General features: G+C 40.9%; 1 protein-coding gene across 2 annotated transcripts in view; it reads left to right on the top strand.

Annotated features, from left to right (window-relative positions):
* LOC140188446 (putative oxidoreductase YteT) overlaps window positions 1-12,174 on the top strand; it is a 207,406-nt gene that overhangs the window by 115,021 nt on the left and 80,211 nt on the right. For both annotated transcript variants that reach the window (XM_072244730.1, XM_072244729.1), the window contains exons 10-12: window positions 1,917-2,009; window positions 10,154-10,288; window positions 10,812-10,913. In XM_072244730.1, coding sequence (XP_072100831.1) covers window positions 1,917-2,009; window positions 10,154-10,288; window positions 10,812-10,913 — 330 coding nt within the window. The remainder of the gene's footprint in view (window positions 1-1,916; window positions 2,010-10,153; window positions 10,289-10,811; window positions 10,914-12,174) is intronic.

The raw sequence follows: 12,174 nt of genomic DNA, 5'->3' as shown, positions 1-12,174 counted from the left end.
GTTGGAGCTATTTCTTTCATTGAAACATTATAATTTTATAACATTTATTAACATTTTATAATGTTTCTTCTTCCTTTGTGACATCAGGTCAAATCAAGTTCATTGTCATATGTACAAGTACATTTACGCACAGGCTATGAAAACCTTCTGTTGCAAATCACAAATCTCTTTATACTCTATTTATCAAAATTAAGTATTTGTTCATCACATTCATGCCACAAGTGTGTGTATTGGTTGTTTTTTCTCCCTTTATAGCTGATCCCATCCCAATGCTGTTGACAACATTTGTCTGCATTTGCACTTATTTGTGTACTTCTAACAATATAGGAGTACATCATTCAGACCATCAGGCCTATGACAGCTTCCAGCGGAGTAAATGCATCAGTTTTATTCCTCCTTTTTTTTGTTATCTCTAGTCCTGCGACCCATTGAAACTTTTTACCAATTCCTTGATTTTTCAACAAATCTCTGATTAATGATAAAAATGCAACTGTGGATTTTTTTTGTTTATTTATCCATCAGTGATGATGCCAGTTACAGTGTGCCTAGAGCTGAGTCAGTAGAGACCTTACATTGAAGTTTGGATCTTTTGCTTCTATACAGATCTGAGAAACTGTGAATTGTTATCAGGTAGACTTGAAAATTAAGGGCAATTTACAAACTAGAAATTCCACTGTTCCTAAGAAAGTCAAATGTGTTGTGGTGATAGAACTGACCTTGCATATTTTTTACATTCAAGGCATTTTCCTCTTGAGGATTATGGTCGGGAATATAAAGAGACAGGGACTTGGTAGCAGAAAGGAAATCTGGTGGAGTAGTCATAGTCATAGTCTTACTTTATTGATCCCTGGGGGAAATTGGTTTTCGTTACAGTTGCACCATAAATAATAAATAGTAATAGAACCATAAATAGTTAAATAGTAATATGTAAATTATGCCAGTAAATTATGAAATAAATCCAGGACCAGCCTATTGGCTCAGGGTGTCTGACCCGCCACGGGAGAAGTTGTAAAGTTTGATGGCCACAGGCAGGAATGACTTCCTATGACGCTGTGTTGCATCTCAGTGGAATGAGTCTCTGGCTGAATGTACTCCTGTGCCCACCCAGTACATTATGTAGTGGATGGGAGACATTGACCAAGATGGCATGCAACTTAGACAGCATCCTAGATGAGGTATCTACCAATGAGGTATCTTGGTCGGATCAGAACAGGGGGCTAGTAGGATTGTGACCTGAGGGATGGTCAGAGGTAAGACTGGAGGTCTGGAGATGAAGATAATCAGGGATAGATTTTTTTTCCCTTTTGGGAAGAAGTTAAGGGTTAGTTAGATGTGTGCTCATGATTGAGTGAGAGTTAGGTGAGGGATTTGATCACAGACACAATCTGAGATCCAGTATGCACGGATTGGTCAGACACATGAGGGTCAGACACGTGAGTGACAGCAGTGGCTGCTGGCTGTGAACATTAACAATTTAAAGAATAGAAACTAGGGAGAAGAAAGTGAATCCTTTAGATTTCACAGTAGAAGATCAGTTAAGGTTCCATTGTAATTAATACCAAAACAGCTCTTCTGTTAATGCTTGCTTCTGTGTGAGTTGCCTGTGCCATTTGCAACCTTATTTGCTTATGCATTTTGCATACTGTTTGACATCATGAGACATGCCTGTGGGCTTGTGAGTGCAAACAAAATATGCAGAGAGAGCCTGGATTGAAGTTAATCAACTAGCTATGCACAAGCCACGTTATTTTATATAAAATTCACTTATTTGGTGTAAAGATATTGCATTATGCAAGGAAGTATCAATGCCACTATATTTAACCATGTTCTAGTATTGCTGAATTATATACTGTTAACTTGTTATGTAAGTGAAGGTAAAATCATTATAAGCAAACACTCTCTTTTTTTTAATCAAGCCTCGGGGTGCTGCTTCCAGATGCTTGAATTGTGCTGTGGAGCAGAACTGTCCATACTCTGCCAAGAAGCTGTACCTGGAAGGTGTCAAAAATGTGAGTAGATCCTCCCATAAGTAAATGTGATAATAAAGACTCCCCCAGATCACCCAAGCATGCTAATCATTTGAAGGACTTCCTGTGTTATTTCTGCACGTGTAAAAGATTCTTGGGGAACTTTCACAATGCATTTGTTCAGGGACTGTGTACCTTCTCTGATTCTTTAACATTTTCAATAATTGCTGATAGGCTGACTGAAAACATAAAATACATAGCACATAGTATACATGAAACTAACAGGAGATACAAGTGGAGGGCACAGAATCTTTGTAAGATCAGCAGGAAGGATGGTGACGTTGCATATGAATCACTGAAGTTCACAGTCTGCATGAAGAAATCTCTTTGAAACTTGGATGCCAAACCCTCTTCTTTCCTAGCACTATTCCCCCAGCACAATCATTCACTTAAGCTTGCACAGTCCCTGGTTGTTCAGTGTCAATCCATGTCTCTGCATTCTGCACAAATTAAAAGGTCACTTGCCAAGCATTAACCAAAAATGTGCAAGACCTGAATGTGGAGTCAAAGAATAATATTTATTTGAGTAAAAATAACAGAAACTTAACAATCTAACATTGTACTGTGCATTTAGGCAGTAATGTGTATTTTCCAAGAAGTCCTGCATGACTAATCCATGTGGCTACTGCTGAGGTAGAAGCAGTTTCTTCACGTTGCTGCTGACAGCTGAGATGTTGTTGGCTAGTGCACTCTGTATTTTGACCACCATGGCATACTGTGGGAGCATTTTAGTCAGAATCCACATTTCCGTGTCCCTCTATATTAATGGGATGTCTTGTGCAAATAGCTATTCCCTTCATAAATCACAATATCATTCCAAAGGTCTCCACAACATGCCCTCATACTTGAATTCCAGTAGTCTCTCTGGAACTTGTGTGAGGAAGCATGTTAAACCCGTAGTATAGTTCCTGCCCAAGGCACCTAAGTACAAGTATCTGAGCCAGTGAGCCCTAGATATGAGTTCTTAGTGTTCTCAGAGTAGGTGACATTTGGGAAGGCAGAGTAGTCATGTTTGTTTTCTGACAGGTCTTTAGCAATGAATTAAAACTGTAAATTTCATATGTTGAACAAAAGGATGGAGAGCATGTAATTGCATAGAGATGAGGTTACTTGTCAGTAGTGACTGAATAGATGAGGATGCACGTGGAGAGATGGACAAATGTAACTATGAGGGCAGGTGGTCTGAGGAGTGATGTGTGGCAGTAATATGAAGTGGGCAAACTAAAGGGGTCAGAGTGTGTCAGGATGTAGCTGACCGTGTCAATACACACCATTGTTAATGTGATGAAGTCACTGAATTCTTTTTGCGTTGGATCGAGGATCTGAGGAGATCACCTTTCTCCGGTGGTATTTTCTAATCATACTTTGTTTGTAAAACTGGTAGATTCTTCTTCCTTTCAGGTGAATTTTCACGTGATTTTTTTTTAGTGTTAGGAAATTGAAAGTTGATCTTTGTTTCTCTTGTGCAAAACACAATGGCATCCACTTTGGAGTTATTTTGTAGCTCCCTGTAAATATAACCAGGTATTCTTGGATGAGTGACTTTTGTGCCAAGGACGTAACTTCCATGCCAATACCACACAGGATTATGCCACTGCAATGCCTCATCATCTTTAGTTACTTCCGGCACAATCTGATATTTCCCAGAGTGTGAGACTAGGGCTTCTATCAGATAAATTCATCTATAAGACCATAAGATATAGGAGCAGAATTAGGCCATTCAGCCCATCGAGTCTGCTCCGCTATTCCATTATGGCTGATCCCGGATCTCACTCAACTCCATACACCTGCCTTCTCGCCATATCCTTCGACCAATCAGGAAATGCTCAACTTCCGCCTTAAATAATACAGTCAGCTCGAAACGTCGACTGTACTTTTTCCCATAGATGCTGCCTGGCCTGCCAAGTTCCTCCAGTATTTTGTTTTTGTTGCTCAGATTTCCAGCATCTGCAGACATTCTCTGTTCAGCATTATCTGCTTGCTTTTATATTCTATTCTCCTTGAAATAAATGCCAACGTTGCATTTTCTGCCTTTACCACAGACTCAACCTGTAAATTAACCTACTGGGAGTCTAGCACAAGGACTCCCAAGTCCCTCTGCACTTCTGAGTTTGAACCTTCTCCCCATTTATATAATAGCCTGTATTATTGTTCCTTTTACCAAAATGCATTATTGTACATTTCCCAACACAATATTCCATCTGCCACTTTTTTGCCCATTTTTCCAACTTGTCTTAAGTCCTGCTGCAATCGCATTGCTTCCTCAGCATTATCTACTTCTCCACCTATCTTCGTATCATCTGCAAACTTTGCCACAAAGTCATCAATTCCATTATCCAAATCATTGACAAACAATGTGAAAAGTAGCAGTCCCAATACTGACCCTTGAGGAACACCACTAGTCACCTGCAACCAACCAGAAAAGGCCCCTTTTATTACTACTTGCTGCCTCCTGCCTGTCAACCATGCCACTATCTTTCTTGTAATGTGTTAGGATTTTATCTTGTTAAGCAGGCTCATGTGTGGCACTTTATCAAATACCTTCTGAAAATCCATGTAAATGACATCCATTACTCTCCTTTGTCCACCTACTTGTTACTTCCTCGCAGAACGAACAGGTTTGTCAGGCACAATTTCCCTTTACAGAAACCATACTGACTTTGACTTATTTTATCATTAGTCTCCAAGTAATCCAAAACTTCATCCTTAATAATAGACTCCAACACTGTCCCAACCACTGAGGTTAGGCTAACTGGCCTACATTTTCCTTTCTTTCGCCTTCCTCCCTTCTTGAAGAGTGAAGTAACATTTGCAATATTTCATTCCTCTGGGCCCATGCCAAAATCAAGTGTTTCTTGAAAGATCATAACCAATGCATCAGCTATCTCTTCAGCAATCTCTGTCAGGATTCTGGCGTGTAGTCCACCTGATCCTGGAGACCTGTCCACCTTAAGAGTATGCCTAGCACTTTTTCCTTTGTAATAGAAAGTCATTTACTTTGTATTATTCAGCTACCATTCCCCCTCCCATCAACCTTCTCTGGTCCTGCAAATCCACAATCTACTGAATCACTTGAACACTTTAACTGCCACCCCCCCCCCACCCCCGGCCACTGGCCATCAAGTATCAAGTTAAAGATATCTGCTGTTCCTCCCCAACTCACAGCACATCAAAGTAATCCTGATGTCTCTTTGCATCCATGAAGCATCGTAACATTGGGCTCTTATTACCTCAGTCCCATACTCAGCCATAGTATAATTTGGAAACAAATAGTGGTGCCCAGATGTAGTGCCTATTGTGTGCCCTTCAGAGTCCTTTGAAACTTCTAGGTTATCATGTTTTTGCGATTTCATCACAGCCCCTTAGCCTTACCTTCTTTGCACCTCACTTTCTAATGCCAGACTCTAAATACGATGTTTTCTGATGCAGAAATTGAGTTGCATGTGCTGTCCATACACCCACTCAGCATAAATAGTTGCAGCCTGAAAATAATATATTCATACAGTGGTTGGATCGAAGAGCCACAATGTAAACTTCAGGGTTTACAACCTTGCAGTGCACAGGAGCATAAAGTTAGCCCTATCTATTCTGGCTTTGCCCTGTCTTGTTTGTTGCAATTCACTATTTTTCTTCAGCTGGCCAAGTATGGAAGGAACACTCTTGAAAATAAATTCTTATTTCCAATCTGAAATCAATTAACTCAGTCCAAGTGAAGGATCAACTCTGTGATTTATTGATATATATATTATCAGATATCTGATGGTGCCTGTTCTCTCTCTGAAAGTTGACCAGCACACATAAGTGATAGTTGGGCAAGCCTGTGTAATGATAACAAAGTGGCACGTGAACTATAATCACAGTCATGTGGATCAAAAATTATTTTCTTTTAGTCTTCATTTTATCTCCCTTCCTGACCTGATGCAGCTAACTGATGGGCAGGAACAGATTGTTTCATACTGGCTATCCTCTGGTACTTGACCCAATAGCCATTCTTTGCACGTAATTATTGATGCTAAGTGTCAGCAAACTAATGTATCCTGTTGAGGCCTCACAACTGAGCCTAACCCTGCCCCCTTCTGACTTTCAACTTACAAGCAGCTACCTGCCTGATTTTCATCTCTCTCTCGACCGTTTAAAATGCTCTAGTCTATTGGTTACTGTGATCAGCTACATCAGTACAGATCGGGGACTAAACCATGAAATCTTCCTTTATGGTCCAGTAATAATTTGCTTTCAGTAATTTAATATTTCCTGAATGTAGATATCTAGTTGTCATGAATTAGAATGGTTAAAATGACAGACGTACAGTTGTCCAAAATCATCCTTCAACCTTGATAAATATACCTCTTTATCAGTATACAATTTTTAACTAGTGCAGCTAGCTATCAGAATCTGAGCTACATGAGTAACTAACAGCAGTGCAACAAAAGCCACAGGAATAAATCTGTAACCAGGGAGAAACGCTTTGCTTTTGTCAGACTAATAATATAAAGGTCATACAATTAAGGACTTCTTTGTTCAAAGTTTTTACAGGCTACACAAATGTGGCCATCTGCTCATTAAAGTTGTGCAGGCCTCTTAATACTGCATGAATGACAAATAGACATTAAAAAGAAAACTAAATGGGAGAGCAAAAGGCCAGGGCTTGAACAGAGTGTAGCACAAAAGCCCATGCCTTCTGCCAGGAGAGCAAGGGGATGCTCATCATGCAGCTGCTGAGCATGACCGATTTGTCTGTGCCAGTATAAGAGGACATCTGGTGAAGCTCAGGCGGTCGACAGTGAAGTCTGCCTCTTTAGTACTGTATTGTGGCAACCTGGCACTATCTCTACCAGGTGGACTGCAGCTTAAAAAGCAAACCTGATAGGATAGAAAAGCCAAAAAGGAAACTATATGATCCAATTAGCAGGGCTCCAAACTGTTTAAACACAGTTTTGCCTCCTTGTGTCAGATAACATACTGTATTAAATCACTTTCAATGCAGGACCAGCGGGTCAGTCAGCTCTCTTTATCCAGTCTTTTCAAATTTACAACAAATGAAACAATCCCTTGTTTGGTTGGCAGCAGTAAAAGAGTCTGCATCTGTTTAAAACTCAGCCCCTAATAGTCAGTGTAAATTCTACACTCCAAGTGAGGTTGTGTTCCTGTGGTGTGTCCACATGAGGAGCGTTTTATTAGAATATTTAAATCTCTATTTAAGTGGCCTGGATCGGGGCCTGCGCCTGGGTTTATTTATTTGTTTTATCGGAAGCACAAGCCTTATTTATAAAGACTGTAAACTGGAGCTCACACAGGTTTCTTATGATGGATGATGAGTTTGTTTTAAACATAAGAGATCCTGCCAAAGCTAGAAATCTTGAGCAACATGCACAAGATTGTGGAGGAGCTCAGCAAGTCAGGCAGCGTCTATGGAGAGGGAATAAGCAGTTGATGTTTTGGACTGAGGCCCTTCTTCAGGACTGGAAAGGAAAGGAACAGAAACCAGAATAAGGTGGGGGAGGGGAGGGGAAGGAGTACAAGCTGGGAGGTGGTAGTACAGACCTCATGATAGGTTAGGAAGGGGGGGATAAAGTAAGAAGCTGCAAACGGATAGGTAGAAAAGGGTAAAGGGCTGAAGAAGGAGGGATCTGTTAGAGAGGACATAGACTGTGGAAGAAGAGGAACCAGAGGGGAGTGTTTGTAAGGTAAAGAAAAGGGAAGAAAGGGTAGCCAGAATGAGGAATGGAAAAAGTGAGGAGGAATTGAAAAAGCGAGAAGGAAGTAGGGGAGGTAGAAATTACTGAAAGTTAGAGAAATCGATGTTCCTACCAACAGCACAAACAAGAGAAAATCTGCAGTTGCTGGAAATCCGAGCAATGCACACAAAATGCTGGAGGAACATAGCAGGCCAGGCAGCATCTGTGGAAAAAAGTACAGTGGATGTTTCGGGCTGAAACCCTTCGTCAGGACTGGAGAAAAAAAAAAGCCGAGGAGTAGATTTGAAGGGTGGGTGGAGGGGAGAGAGAAATGCCAGGCGAAAGGTGGAACTTAGAGGGGGAGGGATGAAGCAAAGATCTAGGAAGTTGGTTGGTGAAAGAGACAGAAGGTCATGGAAGAAAGAAGGGGGTAGGTGCACCAGAGGGAGGTGATCGGGGGGGGGGCAAGGAGATAACACGAGAGAGAGACAGGGGGATGGGAAGTGGTGTGAGTGGAGGGGGTGGATAGAAGGCATTACTGCAAGTTTGAGAAATCGATTGTTCATGCCATCAGGTTGGAGGCTACTTAAACGAAATATAAGGTGTTGTTCCTCCAACTTAAATGTGGCCTTATCATGACAGTGGAGGAGGCCATGGATGGACATATCAGAATGGGAGTGGGAAGTGGAATTAAACTGGCTGGCATTAAAATGGGAGATCCCGCTTGTTCTGGCAGATGGAGCGTAGATGCTCATACCAACATACCAACAGGTTGGAGGCTATCTAATTGGAATGAGGTGTTGCTCCTCCAACCTGAGTTTGGCCTCCTCACAGCAGTAAGAGAGGTCATGGCCCAATGTGTCAGAATGAGAATGGGAAGTAGAATTGAAACGGGTGACAACAGAAGATCCTGCCTTTTGTGGTGAATAGAACGAAGCTGCTTGACCAAGCGGTGCCCCAATTTATGTGACGTCTCACTGATGTGGAGGAAATCACACCAGGAGCACCCCATATAATAGATGACCCTAAAGGCTGATTTATACTTGTGCATTCTAGCTCCTGCCATAGCCTATGCAAGTGGCCTCTGCCGTTGTGAGCATTTATACTTGTGCGTTTGTGTGTCTGCATCGCTCTGCAATTCACCGCCAAAACGCTAGTTGGCGGTGGGGTTTCTATGCCACTGTGTTGAGTTTCTTCGTGTTGAAACTCAACATGAAGAAACTCAAACTTCAAATAATGGCAACTGAAAGTGAAGGAGGGTGAATTTTTTGTGCTTGTCTGGCCAATGAGAGACATGGACGAGGAAATGCATTTCAAAGATTTTCGGATGTCAGCAGGTAGAGTTTGATGATTTGGTTCATCGTCTCCAACCATTTATTTCACATCAGTGTACGCACAGTATACTCAGAGACTGGCAATCACCATTCGAGTTTTAGCTTCAGGTGGAAGTCAACAACCTGTAGCAACTAGCTGCAAACTGGCGTGAAGCACAGGGTCCTCCATAACTTCAGAGGTCTGTAAAGCTTTATGGAAAGCGCTGCAGCCAGGGTTCCTTCCCTGCCCTTCAGTCGCCCAATAGCAAGTTATTGCAGCGTAGGAGGAAATGCGATGCTACCAAGCAGACCAATCACAGTTGTTTCAGTCTGTGTCGCTGCAACGCGTAGTTACATTTTTGGAGAGGTGCATGTTAGGCTACGGCGTAGGATTCGGCATAGATACAGCGAAGGGTTCGCGGCTACACCGTACCTACGGCGCACATTTGATGCACAAGTATAAATCAGGCTTACAAACTCACAGGTGAAGTGTTGCCTCACCTGACAGACTGTTAGAGGGCATTTTTAAAAATTGATTATTTCTATTGTTTTGATTACTTGAAAGGCCATTTTATTTCTTTGTTGTACCTTTTTGCATTTTTGGTTAGTTTGTTTTGAGGTAACACCTTTTTAAATAGGCGATGATGGCTATTCCCTTAGGAGTTTCAAATACTGCATAATAGACTTGCGTTACTCTGCGACCAATTACTAATTAACTGCACTCATCATTGGAATTCTGTATACACATTTGGGTTGTGGGTGCATTGCAACCAGCAGAGCATACACAACATTTATTCTTTATCCATGCAATCCCAGCAGTGATCAGGATTGATGTTGAGACCAATGCCAGGAGCACTAATTAAGCAAATTGTTCTATCACAGATGCATCATGCCTCTTGACTGTTGCAACTGCAACCATTTAATCAAATGGTAGTGGTACATCACACTCCTAGCTTAAATCTCACAGACAGTGGAAAGGCAGTGAGGTGTCAAGAGGTGAGCCACTTGTTACAGAGTATCCAGCCACTGGCTACTTCTGATCACCTGCATGTTGATGGTGGGAGTCTTGGCAGTTTTAGTGCTTTTGATGATGAGAAAGAAATGGTTATTAAGTATTCTGCTTGTTTTCATTGAGCAGGGTCATAAAGAATGGCCTATCTCGACTATCTGTGAAGGCGCCGATGTTGATATTGAGTCGGTTACTAAGGCACTTCGTAAAGGACCGTATGGGAGATGTGTGTACGAATGCGACAACGATGTTGTCACCCATCAAGTAAGTGCATCACTCATTAAATTCTTTGAATTTTACCATCGAGCAGTACACCATCACAATAATAGTACAAAATCTTTGCATATTTCATATATACACCCTCTATAGTGCATTAAAAATTAGAGTTATAAAAACTTCTGCAAAGGAAGTACTTCGTTCTATGTCATCAGAACCAATGCTAATGCAATGCTGCCATGCTGGAATTACCAGCACCAATCCTATTTATCACTTCTTTATCCTTTAGTGTTTTGCTCATTCAAATATTTTATGTAATTTTTTTTTACAAAGAATTGTGATCCATTAACCACCCATTAAAGGCAACAGCTTTCACTTGGGAAATTTTCTTATAGTTCTTGCATAACAGCTACGTTACAACACATAATAAACTCATTTAAATAAGGTACAGCTTGTTCTTCATAATGTAAATAAGAAAATATTGTGAAACACAACTGGAAAGATCTGAAACCAAGCCACAATAGTCACTTAAGTAGTTTGAAGAACACTGACAAGTGAACCTTCCCACCAGGTTGTGAATATGGAGTTTGAAGGGGGAGTGACAGCAGCTTTCACTATGGTGGCCTTCACTGAAAAGCTGTGTAGCAGGAGCATAACGGTTTATGGAACTAAGGTAGGAGAAAGGATCTTTTGGTAAACATGAATCAGATTTTTCTTGCTAAAGACAATTGGAAAATGAACTCGTGTCATGCCAGGTTCACACAGGAGGGGCTTTGCTCAGGATTTTAAAAAACTTTATGATGTCGCATACTGGGTGAGAGAGTAGAAATGATACTAGATGAATTTTTATTCCAGTGTGGCATGCTAGCTGGACAAAAAATGTGGAGGCAGAGAGTTGATCATGTCATGTCTAATTTCAATATGACATTGAACTACAGCCATCAACATGGCTCTTGATATATATAATATATATAATATTTGGGACTCTTTTTGGCAATGAAGCCTAATTAGGGAGTGGGTTTGAGGTGACCTTGAAGTGTAACAAAACCCAGCTGGCACGATGGCTCCAAAATAAAAATGTTTTTGCCATTTCCTAATTGGAAATGAGGACCATTATTGGAGTATCTGTATTGTAAGCTCTGGTCTTGCAAGTAAATGTTCCTCTTTTGTCATTGTAACCCTAATCTGTAAAGGACCGAATCCCTAGTCAGTAGTGTCAAATATACTCCAACATGTGAACCACTGAATTCACTGGAATGGACTTTGGAGGCAGAGTATAATGCAGCGGTCCTGTTATATGCTTAGCATCCAGAAATGAATTGTAAGACTTGATTTAAACTGTCTCAAGAGCAGTCGGTGGCAGGCTTCTGAGAAAGTGTGAGTAGACCCGCTTTTGGGCTGCCAATGGCAGGTATCTGTGAAAGTCCCAGTAAGCACACCTTCAGAGTTAGCAAGGTAACAAGGCTAAACATCTGACTCATTAACATTGACTACAATGTAATTAAATGAAAAAGGTGAAAGAAAGATTCTGTTTTGGGAACATGCTAAAAATTTCTTAGGTATTTCATATTTGAACAGAAAATTGCTTTTAAGCAATAATGTATCTAATCTAGGATAACTTTCCATTTTAATGTCTGAAATATTCATTGTGATCAGTCCATACATATAGTAAATAAAATTGTCTAAATAGTGAAAACCCTTTAAGAAATAATGCCTTTTGAGTTCATGATACAGGTCGACCTTCACTAATCCAACTACCTGTAATCCAGTTCCTTCGATAATCCGGCACTGATTTTGTTTAATGTGATCCTTTTGTAATTCGGCATTTTCACTAATCTGGCACTCCTCAGGTCCCAATGGTGCCGGATTAGTGAAGGTCGACCTGTACTATATAATATGGGATCAGGGCAGAAATAACTTGTGCTATATTGTAT

Source organism: Mobula birostris, chromosome 27 (assembly GCF_030028105.1).
Source record: "Mobula birostris isolate sMobBir1 chromosome 27, sMobBir1.hap1, whole genome shotgun sequence".
NCBI classification, from domain to species: domain Eukaryota; kingdom Metazoa; phylum Chordata; class Chondrichthyes; order Myliobatiformes; family Myliobatidae; genus Mobula; species Mobula birostris.
Note: the sequence above shows the minus strand (reverse complement) of the source record. Positions and strands in the feature narration are given on the sequence as shown.